This window comes from Moschus berezovskii, chromosome 15 (assembly GCF_049115385.1).
Source record: "Moschus berezovskii isolate FMDL1 chromosome 15, NW_MosBer_1.0, whole genome shotgun sequence".
Lineage (NCBI taxonomy): Eukaryota > Metazoa > Chordata > Mammalia > Artiodactyla > Moschidae > Moschus > Moschus berezovskii.
Window position 1 is genome coordinate 18062215 of NC_142474.1, and position 21424 is coordinate 18083638.

The 21424-nt window shown below is 52.6% G+C and overlaps 1 protein-coding gene across 1 annotated transcript in view; it reads right to left on the minus strand.

The window, feature by feature from the left end:
- LOC148775347 (disks large-associated protein 4-like) overlaps positions 1–21424 on the minus strand; it is a 76030-nt gene that overhangs the window by 6064 nt on the left and 48542 nt on the right. The window contains exons 2-6 of the mRNA XM_088843625.1: positions 15393–16464; positions 11888–12129; positions 9303–9417; positions 6676–6726; positions 3650–3890 (exon numbers count right to left, since the gene is read on the minus strand). Coding sequence (XP_088699751.1) covers positions 3650–3890; positions 6676–6726; positions 9303–9417; positions 11888–12129; positions 15393–16391 — 1648 coding nt within the window. The 5' untranslated portion in view covers positions 16392–16464. The remainder of the gene's footprint in view (positions 1–3649; positions 3891–6675; positions 6727–9302; positions 9418–11887; positions 12130–15392; positions 16465–21424) is intronic.

The following is a 21424-nucleotide window of genomic DNA, read 5'->3' on the forward strand; positions in this document are numbered from 1 at the left end:
GTCGTGTCCGACTCTGTGCCATTTCCTTCTCCAATGTGTGAAAGTGAAAAGTGAAAGTGAAGTCGCTCAGTCGTGTCCGACCCTTAGCGACCCCACGGACTGCAGCCTACCAGGCTCCTCCGTCCATGGGATTTTCTAGGCAAGAGTACTGGAGTGGCTTGCCATTGCCTTCTCCGAAGAGCATAGTTACAACATCTTTTATTCATACTTGAAAATAATAAGGTACCATTTAGTAGGTGTTCTCAGCTGCTCAAAAGGGCTTCCAGAAAGTTTAAGAGCATGGCCCCATAGAAGCCTGATGCACCCAAAGTAGTCATAATTGAGTAGAGAGAGACTGTCATAACTCAAAAATTAATGGTGTACTTTTTGCAACATCCAAGTTAAGTGGAATACAATACATAGAAAACCCATAAAGTGTTTGAGGGAGGTGTGTGGCCAAAACTATGATCGCTTAGGCTAAAGAGACTGAGACTATTCAAGGTGTAAAAAGACATCTGGGTCCCTAACTTCCTTCAGGCAGGAAGCAGGCAACAACAGTTTGTCAACTGCCCAAAGACCTATATTCTCCAGTGCTTTCTTTAGACATGGCCAAAAAAGGCAAATGGAAGAGGAAGGGCTTCCAGAGAAATATAGAAAAGCATGGCTTAGGGAATCCACTCCAGGGAGCAGATCTTGGGCCTCACCAAGAGATATTCCCTCTCCCAGAGTATTTGCCCAACATTTGCCAAGAGGGACTTCACAATGGCCATGGATCAGTAAGTCTCTGAACCCCTTCCCCCTCCTTCTGAACAAGAATGTGACCTGCAAGTCATCCTGTCCCTATTACACCAATGCATGCTGTGTGTGTGTGTGGGGGGGGGGGGTGTTTGGGAGGTGGGAGGTAGATACCTTTTTTTCTTTTTTAGGTTTTAGGTTCCTCAATCAAGAGGAGCCAAACCCAGATTTGAGATCCTTTTTCTTCCTTAAAAATGTATTTATTTATTACTGAAGGATAGTTGATTTTCAGTGTAAATTTCAGGTGTACCATTTGAATGAGACTTTTCAGGATCTTTGGGATAAGGGTATTTTCTGTAAGAGGGACAAGAATAAATGTGGCCAAGAAAGTGGACCACAGTAGATTGAATTACTGACCCTGATTCTTCACCCCTTCCTCAATCCTCACACTTTACCATATAAATCAGTTTCTTACACAAAGGTGGGAGGGTATTTCTCCATCCCTTGTCGATGAGCTTAGTCATATGACCCCTTCAACCAATAGGATTTTTGTAGATATTATGCAAGCAGGGACCTTGAAATGTGCCTGTGTAGTTAGGCTTGCTGTCCTGCACTTCTGCCATCACCACAAGAAGAACATGCCCTGCCAAAGCCACTGATCCCAGGAGGACACTTTGATCCTGGGAAGAGGGTGAGAAACATGTGGAGCACATTCCAGCTGACCACAAATGTGCGCAAAAGAAATAAATGTTACTTTTTTTACACCTCGTTTGTGGTTGTTTGTTATGCAGCAATGTTGTATCAACAGTTGACCAATACAGGGTTCCAAACAGTTTTGAGACAAGTAGCCCATCACCCAACCTCAGCCCATTCATGAGTGAATGAGGTAGGGGGAGATTGGTGAATGAGGATTTATTTGAACAAAATTGTTGGAGGTGCTGTTTGATTCCCCTCACTCACCTTCTGCTTAGAGAACTTCCCTTACAGGACTTCCCTGGTGGTCCAGTGGGTAAGACTCTGTGCTTCCACCGCAGGGGGCATGGGTTCGATCCCTAGTTGGAGAACTAAGATCCTGCAAGCCACATAGTGTGCCCCCACATCCACCCCACCAAAAAAAAAAGAGAGAGAGAGAGAACTTCCCTTGGGCCTGGTGATGTGGAGAAGCTGATCCTTCCACCCAAGGCTCTTAGAGGACTGGAATGGAGTGCCTGGGAGAGTTGGGCAGAGAGATTCCCTGGATTTGGAGGCCAAACAATGTGGATCCCAATGCCTGCTTGAGACCCCTAAAATGGAGAGGCTGGCAGGGTTAGCTAGAAGGAAGGGTGTAGCAGACTACCCTGTATTTTCAAAGTTCTGCAAGGTACAGGCTCCATTGTCATATAGGTTAAGTTGAGCTGAGGGAGACAGTAGGGCTGGACTTGTCTTCAGAGGAGTCTGTCCAAGAAGCCTGCCTGGCAGGGGCAGGTCCCCTGGCAAAAAGAGGCTGAGTGGGCAGAAGAGGGACCACTGGATGGAGAAGCTGAGGGGGAATAAGCAGCAGTGGCCTGGACGGGGGCTGCCCAGGCCAGGAGAGAAGGCATAATGAGGAACTTCAGGCCCTCTAAGAGAAGGAGCTGCAAGTGGCATCTGTCCCACAGAAAAGTCCTGATGCTAGACGACCTTCCCCTCCCACTGGAGGAACCAGCAATGGCCACTGGTCAACAAGGAACCCAGGAGACACTGACCAGCATGCCCAGCTCCCCACTGTGGGCTTTCCAGCCCAGTCAAGCCCTAGCTGCCAGGTGCATGAGGTCTGAAGTGGATGAGCCTGGTGTTTTGAAATGAGGCCAGACTCTCAATATCTGAAAACGAGACTGTTCCTTAAGGTCTAAAAGTGATAGGAAAAGCTCAGGAACCTGCCCAGATATCACCCATGATTTGAAAGGCAATAGTGAAACAAAGTGGTTTCTTGCTCTGTCCCCAGCCAAGTTCACTCCAGTCAATAAGCTGGTTTCTTGTGTATAGAATTCCTTGAGATTCAGGCTCATCTGTTCACATCAAACATCAACTGAGCACTTGAAACAAGTGTCTTCTTCTACAATAATCCAACCCCAAATGCCTTTGATTGTCAGGAGGCTCCGAGTCATGACTGAGAACCAGTAATAACAATTACACTTGTCAGCTCCCACCACATGCAAGGCCCCACCCACCTAAGCCTCCCCAGGCACAGACTTCCTTCATCTGTTGGAGAGTTCTCTGGGGTCTGGTTTATGCTTCAATTTATAGACGGGGAAACTGAAGCTCAGGGAGGAAAAGTTGCTGGCTAGAGTGAGATCAAAGTTCTGTCTACTAAGCTAGAAACTGTACTGTGATTTTCCTTGGTCTTGAGATCATGGCTTGCTCTGGGAGAGAGGGTCCCCCTTTTCTCTGATCATCCCTGGGTTATCGTCAGAGAACTCAGAACAGGTATCAGGAAGGACAGGTTGTCCCTAATTGTGAATATGAGAGACACCTGCAAATTCACCCCTTTGAGATGGCTCAATGCAAATCCCATTCTCTTCCCTGCAAGGTCCCACTCTCCCCACAGGTTTGCCTACCTGAATTAATCCAAACCGGTAAGTAGGGGCTTTAGTGAGCTCTGCCTGCCAGCAGGAGGCTGCTCTGAATCAGGGTTTTAGAGGCTCAGGGGCCACCAAGTATTTCACAAGCTAGACCCCTTCACCCCACTCCCAGTGTTAACATCTCTCTCTGCGACCCCCTCCCCCACGCCCCATTTGCGCTCCAGTTTACCAATTGGTGGGAAGTTCAGCCCCAAGGGCTCCTGCTTTGCCTAACCACCCCTCCACTCCTGGCTTGCCCACTATAGATTCCTTTCCATCTGCAGTCCACCAGGCAGGGTCTCAGGGGCTCCCTCACAAAACAGACGAACAAGTCCCGCCCCCACCTCTGTACTCACTCGGAAGCGTGCGACTATTGCTGAGGCTGCCGGTGCTGGGCGGTGGGGAAAGGGACTGCAGGGAAACACTGTCCTCCTCCTGCGAGCAGCCCGCCTGGATGGCACGCAAGTAGCTGTGACTGCGGGAGCGGAAGTAGCTGGGCAGCGGCAAGTCTAGAGCCTCAGCCGCGGTCGACTCCGCTTCACTGCAGGCCGACTCGCAGGCCGCCTCGTACTGGTCGCTCAGATCTGCCTCCCGGACCTGTTAGGGCAAAAGCAGGCATCAAGGGCCATCTCCGCCCATTCTGGAAGGATGGGGGTGCTTGGCGGTTGGCTCAGCTGCAGAGCTGGAGTCTGGTGCTGCAACTCAGCCCACCTTCCTGCTCCCATCGCACTCAGGGCCCGGAATGGGCAGAGGGAGCCCTTAAGAAATAGACAGCCCCTCGCACCTCTCTCGGCCTCAATTTCCCCATCTCTAAGATGGAGGAGAAACTGTTCAATATACTTTCTTGGATGTTAACTCGGTTATATCTTGTGTGTTCAGACTGATTAATAGATTTTGAGGTCACATCTGAAGTCAACCAGAAAGAAGGCTATACTCAATTAGTAATGTTTGCCCTGATGGTTGGAATGGAGAGGTGGCACATGGAGAGGTGTGCTAGACATTTACCATCTTATAGTCCAATTCCTTCACTTTTATAAGCAAAGAAACTGAAGGCAACTGAGGGGAAGATACGTGCCAGGTGTACCCAGTGAGGAAGTAGCAGAATCAATGCTCCAAAAGTGTATTTAAGGAAGATTAATCTAGCCCTGGATTACAGAATGGATGTTGGATAGAGGGTGCGGAATGGAGGCAGAGGCCAGAGATGAAGCGACGCAATAGTCTGGAGAGAGAAAATAATACTGGAATGAGGGTAGTGGCAGTGAGGATCAGTGATGTCTGCCACGGGTAGTGTGGAGAATGGTGGTATATGTGCTATTTGCCATCTCACATTTAGCTCAGCCTCATCTGGATGGTTTCTAAGTGTCCCTCTAGAGAAAACCATTCAAGATCCTACAAATCTGCAGCTGGAGTTGTGAGCATAGAGGGGCCTCACCATACATATACCCTCCAAGAGTTCTGGAAGATGTCTCAGGCCATCTTGGTACCTGGGGATCACAAAGTATGAGCTGAGGAGTGAGTCGGCCAAAGATGGACACTGGTTGGGGGTCTTGGGAGACACCTGGGCAGGGGGGCAGAAGTTTCCTCCAGAAACTGGGGCCAGCTCTGCCCTGGACCTGCTGTGCGACCTCAGGCCAGCACTACCCTGTAGACCAGTGTTTCCTCCTCTAAATGAAGTGGAACATCTGTGAACTGTTCAGGTCCTGCACCAGGTAAACTGGCCAGAGGGATCATCACCCAATTTAGAGTATATGTTTGGAAAGGTCTAAATTTGCTTTGTTCGATATGGTAGCAATTAACCATGTGTGGCTATCTAGGGTCAAGTTAAATATAGCTTTAAAAAATTTCAGTCCCTTAATTACACTAGCCACATCGCACTTGCTCATGCTACCTTTATTGGACAGCATGGATTATAGAACATTTCTAATTATTGCCAGGTTCTATCAGACTGCACTGATAAATTAATATGTAGGCTATGTGACATATCCAGAATTCACCTGGAGGGGGTATTAAAGAGATAGGTGTTTATCCTCCAAAATTGCAACCTGAGGGAGGTATACTGAGAGACCCTTGAGATTTCCAAGGGCAATGAGGTCTTGCTTTGGGATTGCACAGTAATGGCCCAGCTCTGGAGTTAGATGGCCAGAGTTTCACTGCCAGGTCCATCATTTTCTCACAATATGAATGTGGGCGAGTCACTGAACTGCTCTGTGCCTCAGTTTCCCCATCTATAAAATGGGGGCTAATTAGAGACTAGATTTCACAGGATGGTGATCAAGATTAAATGAGATAATGCATATTGCATGCTTTGAAGAGTGTCAGGGGGAAAGTAAATACCTGATAACCTGTACCCATTATTATAGGCAGCTCTGTGGGGTGATTACAAGGCTTTGTGAGTGTTGGTTAAGATGCTCCCAAGCTATTGGGAGAGAGGCCAGCTGGTTAGTGCTGTTGGTATGTGTACCACTGAGGGTACACTGTGTGTAGGGAACCTCCCCTGCAGGTTTTATATGTGAAACATCACACCCTTATCACGAGGCTGTTGAAGGAAGGAAGAGATCCCCTGGCCCACTGTGGGCTCCCCAAAGACCCTCTGCATCAGTGTGATCAAGAGGAACTCTGAAATGAAGGTGGGAGATGCATGAGGCACCCACGGCTGGAATCAGGAGATGGAGGGCCAGTCCTTGTTCTACTCTGCAGGCCTTGGGGCTGGGGCTGGGGGGTGAGGGGAGGAAAGGACCACTTCCGGGGGTAGGATGTGTGTGTGTGGGAGAGGGCACCCTTAAGACAGGCAGACAGTGCCAATACCAGCATCATCTTCACCAACTTTGGTAAACTTGAAAAGTCTCTGCATTCATTCCAGAACCCTAACATCCTTAAAAATCTTGATGGAACCCAAGAAAAGAGGTAAGTCAGAGGATCTGGGGCCTGGAACATGGAGGCCAATGTCCTCAGCCCCTGATCTGTCCAAATAGAACAGTCTTGCCTAGCCTTTTCCAGGCTTTGGGGGAGAAGACAAGGAGGGAGCTAGAACCTCTTAGGATATGCCTTCCCTTATCCTAGGGTTACTCTTTTTTTAAAAGCAGCCTTGATTTACAATGCTGTCCTAATGTCCTGGGGCTATTCTTGCCTCATCCATAGAACCTAACTCATTATTTTCCATTTTTGAGAAGAGGAAACTGAGGCACAGAGAAGTGAAGCGACAGGGCCAGGGAGTGAAAGGTCCAGGTGCCAACATGAGCCCCAATTCCATCCTCCTTGGAGGAGGTTTTCCTGGTGCTAGCTCTGCTTGCACCTGTCCGGGTTAGGGGCCAGGACACTAAGGTGCCTATGCCCAGCCCTGGACTCTGGGATAGGGAGGCAAGAGAATGGCAAACATACTGACCTGCTGTTCGTGGCCAAACAACTGGGGGATCAGGGAGGCCTGTCCAAAAATCTGCAGGAAAGAGATGGGGAGGGTTACGGGGAGACCGAGGCTAGGGGCTGGGGTGGGGTCTTCGGGCTCGGCTACAAGAGAACTTGGGGCTGGTCTAACCTCCTTCCCAGACTGGCTGGGGCCCAGTTACTAGGAGGTTTTTGGTTTCCTCCAGGGATAGGAGGCTCACTCCTTCTGAGACTGGGTTTATAAGTGTTTCTCCTGGGTTGGCTTCTGGGACCATGGATGTCCTGTCTGCTGCCTCTCAGGTGGGCAGGTAGTCTCCCAGGATCTATAGATTAGGGGCAGAACCTGAAGCCTTCTCTTCCCTGGTCAGGGCTTAACCAGTCCAGTGCCTGGTGGGAGGGGAGCTTCTCCTGGCAGGAGTTGAGGCTCAGAGATACAGACAGAATTGGACATCTCAGACTTTGAGGCCACATATGTGGCTCAGGTCACTCAAGCTTCATAGGGCGAGGGTTTCGGGGTTCAGAGGACTCTAGGCCAGACGAGAACCAGGGCTGGGCAGGGGGTGCTGGGAGAGACCATCTGGGGTCCCCAGCCTGGCTGATTCCATATAACTTTTTGTGTAGCCAAAGGACAAAAGTGTGTTTCCAGTGAAGGCCAGGCGGGGGGTGGAGAGGGTTCATGTGAGACAGACAGACAGACCCAGAGAGAAAACATGGAGGTGAGACACACTGGAGAGAATCAGAGAAAGATGTGAATGAGGGGGGAGAAAACAGAGGGATACAGACAAGACGGCTGAGGGACGAGAGAGCAGACGGGATGGGAGAGGCAGGGCAGGGCGCTGTCCATTCAGCCAGCACCTTCAGGCCCTGTGCCACCTGCCTGGGGATGCTGTGGGGACAAGACAGCAAGGTCCCCGTCTGCAGGGAGCTCCCAGTCTTAGTGAGACAGACACCAAGTAAATAAGCAAACAAATATAATTCCTGATAGTGAGAAGTGCTATTGAGAACATGAGGCAAGGTAAGGGAACAGGGCCCCGGGGACCCCCTGAGGTGGGAAGTGATAGTGCCGGTCCCTCTGAGGTGACATTTGAGCCAAGACCTGGATCACAGAGAGGAACCAGCTGTGCAAAGATCTGAGAGAAGCGTGCTCCTGGGGAGGAACAAGCGCAGGGAGGCTGGGGCAGGAATGAGGGATGTGAGGAGCAAAAGGAGGCCAGTGTGGCAGGGGCAGGGCCGGTGACAGAATATGTCAGAGATCATGACTGAGAGGGAAGCCAGGCCTCGCGGGTCTGGCTTTCCTGGGGTGAGGCCGGAGTGATGGGAGGGTGCGGAGCAGGGGATGTGATCTGACTTCTGCCTTTTGCTAGCTCCCTCTGGCCGCCATGAATAGGTTGGAGGTGACAGGCATGGAGGCCAGCACAACTGTTCAGGTGAGACTTGGTGGGACCTGGAGGATGGGAAGGGCAGAGGGTCCCCTGGCTTGTGGGGGGCTCTACCTCTCCCACCATCTGAGGTCGGTCTCCTTGGAGTCTGGGAATGACAGTCCTGAGGGTGGGGGGCTGGGGAGAGCTTGGCCTGGTGTGGTGGGGATCTGGGGTCCAAAAGTTCAAAGTAGTCCATTAGCCTGGGCAGTGGGGCTGCACACAATGGGACCCAGGGCCTGTTCCTGCCTAGAGAGGCAGCTGGGTCTGCACCCTGACTGTCTCTGCTGCCTCACTGTGCTACCATTGGCAGGTGTCTGCCCTCTCTGGGCCTCATCCCCCCATTCACACTATGGAGGGAGCCCTCGAGCATTGCCTGGCTATCTCTTTGCAAATGGTAAAGTACTATGCACAACACAGTAGGGACTGAGGTCCAGGTCTGGGTCTGACAGCCCATCTCTGCCCAGTTTTGTCTCCTCCTCCCTGTGTGACCCTACCTATCTGGGCCTCAGTTTCCTCATCTGTGAAATGGGGATATGGATATGGACCCTCTGGGGTGGTCGTAAGGGATCCAGGAGCTGATGGTTGAGAGAATTAACAGTACAGCACAGCATGCTTACCACTATTACTGGCTGGGTCCTGGAAGCCCAACTATCCACCAAGCAGGTGGGCCATGGGGGTCCAGAATGGAGAAGCAACTTGCCGGAAGTCATCCAGCAAGATGGCAGCACTAACCATCAAGGTAGCTACCCTGTGCTGAGTGCATTGCGTTTGTTATCTCACTGATTCCTCACAACCCTTCCAAATAGGAATGATTACCTTCCGGTGATAAGTCAGGAAACTGAGGCTCCAGGACTGGGGGCAGGGGATTTGACCTGGGCTTACACTGTCAGCGACAAGACTGGGACTCAAAGCCAGGTCTCCAGTTCCACATCCTCAGGGCTTCTGGGTGGACAGCAGTCGTGCGACCCCTCCCTCCGGGCCCACAGCTCAGGCCATCAGTGTCGGGCCCCGGGGCTACTCTCCAGGCACTGGACGGTCAGTGGGGAAGAGACATGCACAGACAGCTTCAGGAACAAAGACTGAACAGAAGCGCAGGGAATACATTCAGGGACCACTCAGCGGAGGCTGGACCTGCATGTTGGTCCTTCTGGGTGGGAGTCGGGGCTCTCTCCAGCCCACCAGCCTTCTGGCTGCCCACCGCCCTCACCTGGCTGATGCAGCTGGAGTCGTTGAGGCTGTCGCTGACGGGGTTGTAGTCCTCCTCCCAGCTCGGACACTTGGAGGGCAGCAGCATGTCCACGGAATCCAGGCGGTCCAGACTCCTGGGGGGGATGGGGAGCAGATGGGGCTCAGTCTCCTCTTTGTTCAGCCTGGGAAACTGAGGCCCAGAGGCGGGAAAACTGGCCAAGGTCATCCAGTGGTAGAGGGGAAAATGGAAGTCGTTGCCAGCCTGGGTAGTATGAGGGGTGATGAGCAATGGGAGAGCTCCTAGCTTTCGGAGGCCTTGTGGGTCTCGTGGGTGCAGGCGGCCTTCACCTGTCATGTCCACTGCAGTCACGAGGTGGCAGCACAAGCTCGCTTTTGACTGTTTCAAACCAGAGGCATGCCACACCAGCTCAATTCTACAGCGCCTTCCTCTGCAGACCTGGGGCAATTCCAGGGGCTGGACAGAGGAGACTGTCAAGGCCCACAAGCCTTGACCTCCAGCCAGGGCTGCCCAAAGGTCATCAGTTTTGACACAATGTCCAGGGAGCCTCCTCCAGGCTCCTGAAGACACACCGCTTTTCCCCCAATCTTGGTGCTTCAGTCTTTCTCACAACTACCCGACCACGGGCCTCCTCTGCACCACTGCTCTCAAAATAAGGTCCAAGCTGCCAACAGCTCAGCCCTTGATATAGACAAACTTAGATTGGAACCCAGGCTCCTCCCGGGGTGATCTTGGGTAAGCTGTCACCCCGTAAGTCTCAGTTTCCTCACTTCTGAGTGGGGGTGTCACCGTGCATGTCTGCTGGGACTGTGGGGAGGTTTCAGAGATGCAGATTAAAGGGCACTGGGACAGGGATAGAGCCCAGAGAGCAGCAAGTGCTACCAGATGGCCCCCATTACTGTTACTACAGGCATACCCCTTTTATTGCAATTCCCCTTACTGTGCTTTGCAGAATTTTTTTTTGAAAATTGAAGGTTTGTGGCAACCCTGAGTTGTCAGGTGACGCTTAGCATTTTTTAGCAATAAAGCATTTTAAAATTAAGGTATGTACCTTTTAAAAGACATAATGCTATGGCACACTTAATAGACTAGAATGTAAACATAGCTTTTACATGCACTGGCAAACAAAAAATTCATGTGACTCACTTTATTGCGATATTCTCTGTATTACCGTGGTTTGAAGTATGCCTGTACTATTATCAATTCACTCTCATTCAAGGCCTGTACCCTGGTCCTGCCCACCTCTCCCACCTCCATGCCCACAGATAATTCAAGAATTGTAGGAGGTCAGGACTAGAAGGGATCTTAGAGATCATCCAGCTCAGCCCCCTTTACTTAAAGCTAGGGAGAAAGTCTCAGAGGGTGAGACCTAGAAACAGCCCATGGTGTCCTGAATTCCCAGCTGGAGGCCATTCCCTGCCTTCTGTCCTGGCCAAGGAGACTCCCTGCCTCGGTGCTCCTGTCACCTGCTCTGCTCTCTTCCCACGGCTGCAGTCCTCTCAGCCTACCTTCTCCGCGAAGCCTTGGCTGTTGCCCCCAGGAACTGAAGAACTAGGACTAACCTTGTTTCCTTTAACTCTTCCAAGTCTTCTGTCTGCTTCTGACTTATTTTTCTTCCTCAATGGGTTCTGAATCACCTGGAACAACTTTCATCTGTTTTCTACTCATTCTTTTCTGTTCTAATCCCCACTGTGACTTCTGCACATGAAAGCTCACTTCTCTAATACGTTAATTGTTGCTTTCTGTGTGAGTGCATTTCATTTTTCACACTTTCACTAACTCTTTCAAGCCTTAAGACAATAGGTTTGGGCCCCATCCCAGGAATTCCAGGCGAGGTAATGGACAGGTAAAGACTGTGTATCACCCCTTTGACTTCTGGATTCTCCCTAATCCTCCAAAGGGCAGGACTCTTCTAGCCAGAAGAAGAGGGTCCCCTGGAGCAGTTCCTGGGGCTGTGGGAGTGGAAACCACCTTGGGGGGTGTGGCTCCTCTGGGCAGGGTTTATCTGGGCCAGTCTCTCTGGAGAGACTCCCCTTAAGCTTTATCAGAGCATAAGGCTCACCTGTGGCCAGGACTTAACTGGGGTGGGGGGATAGTGGTGTAGCTCACCAAATGGCAGGGCTGTCCGGAGTCAATTCATCAAAGAGCAGGGGCCAGCCTAAGGAGGAGGATCTCAGGATGGGGGCTAAACCTGAAAGAGGGTTCGCCTAGGGGACCTGAGTCTGAAGCTGGAGGGCAGGATTCATCTGTGGGGCTGCGCTTTCCCGGCAGCCGGAGGCCGAAGAGGAGAAAGGCGAGGTTCTCAGGGGTGGGGCATACCTGTGAGGGGCTCACCTGGAAGGCGAGACTTGGAGCGGGGGTTGCGAGCAGGTAAAGAGGCTTTCCCAGAGGCTAGCTCGCAAGTGGGCGGGGCCCAGTGGAGGCGGGGACAGCCTGGGGGCGTGGCCCACGAGGGGCGTGGCTCCTTTAAGGGCGTGGTCCTTTTAGGGAGCCGAACTCCGAGTGGCTAGAGCTTCTGGTGCGGGGCTCCCGGGGGCGGGGCTAGCCTGTGGGCAAGACTCTAGGGCCCCGAGCTGTGCGCTCACCTGCGGGGATTGCTCTGCTCTCCCAGCGACTGCTGAGTGGCCCTCAGGTAGCTCTGGCGCCGCGCCGCCGTCTTGGGGGAGGGCTTGGGGCTGCCGCCGGACTCGTCACTGTCCTCGTCGCCCATGGCTTTGATGTAGCTGCCGCTGCGCATTCGCCGGCACGGGATGGGGCCCTCGGCCGTGGCGTCCGCCTCGCGCGGGGACAACAGCGAGGTGGTCCATTCGCCGCCGCCGCCGGGCACCTGGGGATGGACCACTTTCAGCGAAGGTGGCTCGGGGGTTGCGGGTGGGCAGCGCACACCCACAGAGCGCCACCGGCCACCCAGGATGGGACTCATCACCTGGGGAAAGAGTTGCGGGATAGAACCCCCATCCCCAAGACCTTAAAGCTCCCTCGCTCTCTCTTCTTGCAGAATTCGGCCTTACCGTCGAAGGATATCCTGGGAAGTGTCACCATGTGGCCTTCCCTGACCTTAGATTTCTCCATGGATCCCAGGCTGGGTGCCCCAGCAAAACCGCCCAGACAGAATGTCCACAATGGCTTCCACCTCAGCTACATTTGTGAGCACCTTTACCTTCCTATCACTTCCCCCACCAACTCAGTGGATGGCTCATGATCTCACTGCACAGATGAGAGCTGCAGGCCTGAAAGAGGTCCCCAGACCCTAGGATGGTGGGGGAGGACAAGTCAGAGGGCCCCAGCCAGAGGACCTCACCTGAAGGATGGGGGTGAGGTCTCTGGGGCCAATCAACATTCCTCACCCCATAGGTAGGTGAACGGAGGTGCCGAGAGCAGAGGGGCTTTCCTGGGTTGGGCAGCTATGTGGTGAGCTGGAAAAAGGGCTCAGTGTTCCCATCTGAACCCCGGGGACCCCATCAGTGGAAGGGAGCTGTGATAAGGGCATCTGTGAGGGCATCCCTGACCCCAGTGGTTACAACAGCAAACCAATTGAGGGGACCTCTCCTGCCCTCTGAGGCCAGGATCCACCAGCCGCTCCAGGAAGCACATAGTCTACACCCTTGTTCACCTGATACCCACTGACGTGTCCACGACAGTGGATGGTCACCATGTGACGGAGTATGCCCGTACCTCAGCCCAGCACAGGGTGAACACATCGTGCCACGTACATTCATCTCAGAGAGCAGGCATAACCCCCCACTCCCGTCTCCCCAAGGACACACCCCAGCCACTTCAAGGTGTGCCCATCCCTCAGTGAGTACATGATGTGAACACAGAGTTTACATGCCTTCTCACAGTCACACTAGCCTCCAGTGCACCTCGGACCCACCTCAATTTGTCCCCGCCTCACCGTGTCCCTGCCTCAACACATGCAGAGCACACACTCTCGCTGGGTCTATACATCACCTTGGACACCCAGGCACACATGTTTCTCCGTGCACGTAGCACACCAATTCTTGCCCACACCCACAAACGCACACACTCCCCAAATCACCATGCCTGCAGAGTCCACATTCTTCCTGGTCCCTGCATTGCTGGTGGCTGAGGGAAGGTCCCTGCCTGGGATTCCCAGCCCAGGTGCCCCCTGAAGACTTCTCATTAATGCCTTCTCCCCGGCTGACTGTTCTGCACATTCCATCCCAAACCATTGGCTAGTCCATCCTTTCTTCCTCCACCCGTCCCTTGGGAAGGTGGCTTTGTATACCCCTGCTCAACACCTGTTGCTTCCCCAGCTCTTACCCACCTACGTCCTGTGGAGCAAGCAGTTGGCACTACCCCAGCGCCCACAGGGCCACTTTTTCATGGTGTTTCTGAAGCATTTTCACATGATCAGACTAAACCACATCATCTGAGAGGGAGCTAGGTCACATGCCACCCTCTCCTATATTTCTAAACTAAGGAAGGTAGATTGAGAGACACAAAAGCCTTAAATGTATAAAATACTGCCTAGATTTCATTTCCCTCCTTTGGAAAAACAAAAAGAATCTTTCCCCTCCATAGTCTCACTGTCTTTGGAATTTTATATAGAATGACAAGAATGCAGGGATCTGTCAGACTTTGATGTTCATCTGGTTCAAAATGCATCTAATGTGTTCCCAAGGGTTGGCCAGGCCTGTGCTGACCTGCCCCCTGGGATGAGGCACGCGCTCTCTACTGAAACAGCCCCTCCCATCTAGTAAACAGAAAATCTACTTCCTGTCATTTTCACCCACAGCTTGGGCTCTGGCGCTGGGAGCTACCCAGTTCACAGCCACTCACCCTGCCCTTGAGAGGCCCAGTGCAAGTGTAGCAACAGAGATGTCTCTGAGCCTTCTGCCACTTTCCAGCAGTGGGACCTTGGTGCATAATAAGTGTGTCAATAAACTCTAGTGTCTGAAAGAAAAAAGCTAGTCCTCCAAAAGGACTTAGGGCCTCTGGGCTCCTGCAGCTCCCTGCTCATCTTCATCACGTTCTGCTCGCACTGACAGGACTGTCTGTTCGTGCGTCTTTTTCTCCAGCGTGCATGCTCAGTCGCTCAGTCATGTCTGACTCTTGTGACCCTATGGACTGTAGCCTGCCAGGCTCCTCTGTCCATGGGTTGCTATTTCCTCCTCCAGGGGATCCTTCTGACCCAGAGATCAAACCCACATCTCCTGCATCTCCTGCACTGGCAGGTGAATTCTTTACCACTGAACCACCTCGGAAGCCCCTTTTTTCCTCCTAGCCTCCTGATAATCAGGAATAGGTCTGATTTATTTTTTGATCTCTTCACTTAAGTGCTCATCTGCTCATCTACCTCTCTCTGCTCTCATGTTTCTTGAGCATTTCCTCTATGACAGACTCTGTCTTGGGCCTTGGGGACACAGAATGGCACCAGATATGGTCCCTGTCCTCAAGGAGCCCCCAGTCTGGTGGCAGGACCAGGTTGGAGGTTGGCACCAGAATGCCATGCAATTGGTTCTAGGAGGGGATAGAGGGCACAGCTTTCAGATTTTTCTTCTCAAGAGCAGGGGCATATGGGCTTCCCTGGTGGTCTTGTGGTTAGGAATCTGCCTGCCAATGCAGGGGACGAAGGTTTCATCCCTGGTCCAGAAAGATCCCACATGCCATGGAGCAACTAAAGCCCATATGCCACAACTACTGAAGCCTGTGCACCTAGAGCCCATGATCTGCATCAAAGGAAACCATCGCAATAAGAAGCCCATGCACCACAATGAAGAGTAGCCCCTGCTCGCCGCAACTAGAGTAAGCCCATGTGTAGCCATGAAAACCCAGCACAGCCAAAAATAAAAATAAATAAATCTTTGTTTTTTTAAAGGGGGGCAGGGATATGTTTTAGTCCCTACTCAGGGCTGGTCTCAGAAGGGTCTTAATCAATGGCTCTTGAGCACAGGACCAATGGAAAGAATCTTATTAGCAAGATACCACTGGCCACCCACTTCTTAGGTGAGTAAACAGAGGCCTAGGTGAAACAACTTTCCAAGTCAACCTGTGGTATAGCTGGGTCTCCAATTGGTGCCTTTCCCACAACCCCTCACCTCACCCCTGACCTTGGCAGGGACCCACCTGCAGGTAATGGTAGGCGAGACCCTGGTGGCAGGATTTGGCCTTTAGCAGGCTCTTATCCAAGGTGGCCGAGGTCTTCTGGCAGACCTCGTGGGCGTGGCTGAGGGTCAGAGTGGACCAGGAGCCCCGCTTGACATAGTTGGTGTCGGTGCCCACCGCAAGGCTGGGACAGGTGGCCGGGGGTGCAGGCGGGGGTGGCGGGGCGGTCAGCTCGGTGGTGTTGTTCTTGGCGGCTTTGAGCATGTGCCCACTGATGGTGTTGTAGGCGTGCATGAAATAGCGGGGCTGGCTGCGTTCTGCCTGGCGGCCAAGCGTCATCAGTCCCGAGGCCGGGCCACCGCTGCGGAAGGCGCCACCTTCGCCATCCAAGTTGTCATCAGAGCTCCACCAGCCCGAGATGTTGGAGCGGCTACGCCGCTTGGGTTCCCCAGCCTTGGCCCGCTCCTTGCTCTTGGCCCTCCGGCCCTTGCCGTCCTCCAGAACACCTTTCTTGCCACCATTGCCACCGACCTTGCCTGCCGTGCCCTCCAGGGAGGGCGCCTTGGTGAAGAAGAGCCGCTGGACAGAATGGACCAGGTGGCGAATACGGCCAGGACTCTCGCCCCGGGCCTTGGCCTCCCCGCGGGGGAACTGGAGCGTGCTAAAGCCATCGCGATGGATGGGCAGCTGCTTCTCAAACTGGTCCAGTAGGTTGGCAGGCAGCCGGTTGATCTTGGTGGCCTGGGCATGGCTGGGGAAGGGGCTCTCCTCTGGCACCTCAAAGTGGGAGTTGTAGTGGATTCGGGGGAAGGTGCTGCTCGGCGGTGGCAGCTGGTTGTTGAGCGGGAAGAGCCCGTCCCCTGGCAGAGCATTCTGCCCGGGGAAGCGGGCCTCGCGGGCAAAGGCCTCCGTGGGTGATAGCAGGTAGGGGTTGCGGTCAGGCCCGGCGAACAGGGGCTCGTGTGGTGGGTCCAGGCTGTCGGAGAGGTGGCGGGGGCGGCTGTCACCGAGGCCTTTCATGATCCCGGCCCTCAGGGCAGGGGCCGTCGCCCTAGCGGGGCGCCCGGGTTGACTCTCCCGGGCAGCAGCTGACCTGGGGAGAGAAGACAGACAGGCGTCAGCTGGATTTGGAGGGGAAGGCTAGCCCAGACCCCCCACAGATCTCAAGGATGGGAAGATTTCTGAAGACTCCTGACCTGCTCTTAGCATTGTGCATTGAGATCAAGAGTAAAATGGACAATGAAAATCCAGCACAGCCAAAAAAAATTATATATATTCTTCACTGACAAGCTTATACTAAAATTTATATGGAAACACAAGGAATTTTTTAAAGTTCATTTATGTCATTTTTTTAATTCCAAATACAAATGATAGCCTTAAAAAAAAAAGAGTAAAATGGAGACCCACTCACCATATATGTAAATAAAAGAGACAGCTCAGGCTAGCAAACTGTTAAAATATGTTCTACTTTCCTACCTTGATGAATATATTTTCACAATAAACTGGAAACCCAGGTTCAAACTCAGACTTCTTGTGTGTGTTAGTCACTCAGTCGTGTCTCTTTGTGACCCCATGGACTGTAGCACATCAGGCTCCTCTGTTCACGGAATTCTCCAGGCAAGAATACTGGAATGGGTAGCCATTCCCTTCTCCATGGGATCTTCCCTACCCAGGGATAGAACCCAGGTCTCCTGCATTGCAGGCGTTCTTTAGCACTGAGCCACCAGGGCCTCCTCCATGGCTGTTCCTCACCGCAAGGAGCCCCATACACACACGCTCAATCCACATGCCCCCCAAACAGCCACCTCTCATCCCTAGGGCTGGTCCCACTGGCAGTGTAGACCACCATGGGAAGATCTGTGTTGGCCCTGGAAGCAGGCCTGCCATCCTTGGATCTGGCTATTTTCATGACCAACAGTGCTTCAAGCCATCCTCAGCCTGAGACTTGGGCAGAGTCCACCAGGTGGAATTCTCCCCGTTCTTTGCCAGAACCTCTCCTTGCCTCTAGAAGCCTGAGGGACCCCGCTTCTGAAGTCCAGAGCATTTCAATGATGGTCCTCGTGACTGAACAGCTCCCCTGGAAGCATCTCTGCTTCTACCAGGTGACTTGCTGCTGCTGCTGCTAAGTCACTTCAGTCATGTCCGACTCTGTGTGACCCCATAGACGGAAGCCCACCAGGCTCCCCCGTCCCTGGGATTCTCCAGGCAAGAACACTGGAGTGGGTTGCCATTTATCAGAGCCTTTATCCCCAGCCTGGAGGGGAACTCTGCTGATTCGCATCTTTATCTTCATCACAGCAGCCACACGAGTGGAGGACCATTGTCTCCATTTTACAGATAGGGAAACTGAGGCTGGGAGAAGCAATTCTAGCCAAAGGGAAGTAAGTAACTCAGACTTCAGCCCTGTCAGTGTCCCAGACAGTCAAGTATCCTCTTCCACTCCAGCCAGCAGCAGCTCCCTCTGGGCAAACCTCTTCTTGAAGACAGTTTCAGGCAAATGCAAAACCACCCCCGGATCCCTCTTGCTCCTGACCAAGCTTCCTTACAGCCCCTCAGGGCTGCAGTGTCCCTGGGCTCAGGGGCCAGCCTCCTTGGCTCTCCAGCTGGAGAACAGTATGTGTAGCAATCTGTCCTTGGTGCCCACTCAAGTAAGGCCAATGATGCTGAAAACGCAGAAGAGTTTGCAAACACAGTCCGTTCGCTCGCTGGCTCGGCAGGGGCCTGACTCCCTCAAAATACCAGAGGTGGAGCAGGCTGGTCACCAGGAGCAGAAGACATGCAGTCTTGCCCCAGAAGTGCACACTACACTCATCCTCTCAGCCCCGAGCACTTCTCTCCTGACCTTTCTTATCTTTCCCCTAATAACACTTCCCACTGTGCCTGAAAAATGATTCAGACTCCCTTCCTGTGGTCTAGGTGGAATCAGCCTTATGCCAGAGCCCCAGGGTAGACATGTGACCCAGGCCTGGCCAATCAGAGTCCTGCATCCCCAAGTACTGATTGGCTCTGAGATAGAAACAGGATCCTTGTTAGCCAGTGAGAGTCAGCCCTGGGATTATGGCTGAACTCTTGGGAAAGAGGCATCCTCAGGCTGCTATCTGAGTGTCAGTCTGCACTCCTTTGTCAAGATCTTGCCTGACATCTCAGATATGAGAGTTAAGAGCATATTTGCTTAAGTCTGAGTTGAGTTTCTGTGTCTTTCAATAAGAGCCTGTTACTGAACTCATGTCCAATTGGTCACTACGGCAGTGGCTGTAGGTACCCCACCCGTATCTCACTGTGATGTCCAACAGGCTGACTTCCAACTGTCAGTGCCTGCATCTCTGCTGGAGGAAGCGGGGGCTTTCTCTAGCAGCTGGAGTGCGCTCTGCTCACATGTGGCTGGTAGGAACTGCAGGAGAATTAACAACCCCCTTCCACTGCGCCTTCTGGCTGCGGCTCTCAGCTACTGACTCTGTGTGGTTGGTGTATAAATACCCTGGCTCTTTCCCCTTTGGGTGGGACTACAGAGGAGTGGGCTCTACAGTCCTCAGTGAGCTCCGGTTGGGCGGTCACTTGCTTGATAACGCTTCATTGGCCACCTCCCTTCCCTGTCTTACCTCCCCCCTCCCACACTGTGCCACCTATTCCCAAATAAAGTACTTGCACCTGAATCCTTATCTTGGTCATGCTTCTGAGGAACCCCAACTGTGATAGCCCCAGGGACTCCACCTCAGTTATAGTTTTGGATGCCATCCCCTCTCTGTATCCTCTGTCTATGTCACTCCCACCGCTCACCTGGAAAATCATACCAGCCTCCTCCCTGGTCTCTCTACGTTCACTCTAAGACCCCTGCAATCCAGGCTGCAAACTACAACTGGAATGATACTTCTAAAATGCCAAAGCAGTAGCATCCTTCCACTTCAGTAGTTCCCCGAAGCTTTTTTATTTTTTTTAAAAAGATTTTTGTTGTTGTTAAATTTATTTATTTATTTATTTATTTATTGACTTGGCTGTATCAGGTCTTAGTTGCAGGGCACAGGATCTTTACTATGTCACAGAGGATCTTACACTGTGGCACGTGGACCTTCTAGTTGGGGCTCAGTAGCCCCACTGCATGTGGAATCTTAGTTCCCTGACCAGGGATCAAACCCACATCCCCTGTACTGCAAGGTGGATTCTTAACCACTCGATCACCAGGGAAGTCCCATCCCCATGGCTCTTGGCCGGGTGTTCAAGGCCATTGAGGAGAGCCCGCTAACTCTAGGCTCCAGCCATGTGGCATGCTGGAGCTAAAGCAACCGTGAGACAGAGTGTCAGCATGGAAAAGGGACAGCACAAGGCCTCATGGCAAGGTCACTCCAGCCTGGAACCCAAGGCTCTTCAATCATAACCCCACTGTTCCTCCTGCACTAGAGGGTCTGCAAAGGAAGAGGACTGTGTTGGGGCTAGATCGCCAGCTAAGGAGTAGAGGGTGAGGAGATGCCTCAGTGAAGAGTGGAGGGCTAGAAGACCCAGCATGCTCTAGTTTCTACCAGCTTCTCCAGCCTCAGTCCCACTTCAGAACTGAGGCACACCCGTCTCCAGCGGCCAAGGACACTGGCTGTTGACAGTTCATGGCCAGGTACCTGTTAGGACTTGCTCTCTGCCAAAGGGCGATGCCTCAGTCAAGGTCATGCTCCTTCCCAGGGGCAGCCTGTGTCTAGTCACTGATGGGTGTATAGAACCAAGGTCTGGCCTTCCTGCCCCATTCAGAACAAATGGGCCATCCCAGCTCCAGAGCTTCCCCTGGGACTAGCCGAGGCCTTTGTTGTAACTGCATCTCCACCTAAGTCTTCACACTGCCCCATCCTATGCCCCTCGGCTGTCACAGGTGTTCCCAAGAGACTTCCCAGGAAAACTTCAGAGTCTACTTCCTGGGGAATCTGACCCAAAGCCAGAGTGTAACTGGGTTCTACTTCTTTCTTTTCTTACTGCTGGTCATTTGGTGATCTAATTATTCCTCCTAAGCCTCAGTCTCCTCTTCTATAACATGGGTATGAGGGTCTTCATTTTTCAAGACTATGATGAGGACTAATTATGATGTCAGATAGGAAGCCTCTAGGCCCTTGACAAATACCAGTAGTGCTCTGGTCCTCACCTCACTGTGCTTCTTAGGGGCAGGCCAAGGCATCCAGTGTAGGAGGCCACATAGCTTAGTGGAAAATTCAGGCAACTGCACCCAGATTCAAATCCTGGCCCTGCTCTGTACTTGCTGCGACCTTGGATGGGTCCCTCTCAGTTTCCACCTCTAGGCATTAGATAGAGGGTTTGCTGAGGGTGGTCTGGCCACATGGATCCACCCTGAGCTCTCTTGGTCAGGATTCTTGGAACACTGGGTGCCAACCTCTCAGTCACCCAGCACCCAGGGGTGGCAGGAGCCTCACCTTGGGGAAGTCTTAAAATAGGCAGGCCTCGGCCTTGCAGGGGAAGCAGCTGGCTGCCTTTGTCTCCGAGCTATACTTAGGCCCATCCGGGTGCCCATAATTACCTCTCATTAATATAAGCCTCATTGCCCTCCTGGAAACATGGAGGAACCAGCAGAGCTGCTGCCTCCCTGAGAGCCCTCCCTGCTCTGTGGCGCCTCTGTGTTTGCAGCCGCTACCCCCAACTGCAGAGTGGGGCCTCCCTGCTCTATCCCAGCTCACCCTGGAGCCAGTTAGCATGGGAGAGCCAATGAGGGACAAGGCCAAGAACAGAGCCCAGCATGGCCCTTCCTGAAGCAAAACTCATCTGATTGAGCCATTTCCCTAATTTAGAACTTTCTCTGGATCCTCTTCCCTCCTCAGTTGGAACTCCTTGGTGTAGCAATAAGAAAGACCTCTACTGGACTTCCCTGGCAGTCCAGTGGCTAAGACGCTGTACTTCCATTGCAGGGGGCATGGGTTCAATCCCTGGTTGGGGGACTAAGATCCACATGCCACATGATGTGGCCAAAGGGGAAAAAATTTAAAAAGCCCTTCATGATCTAAACCTAAACCTCTTTTCCAACATTTCCCATCTCCCTTTCACAGTCCCTCCCTTTAAGCAGCCCA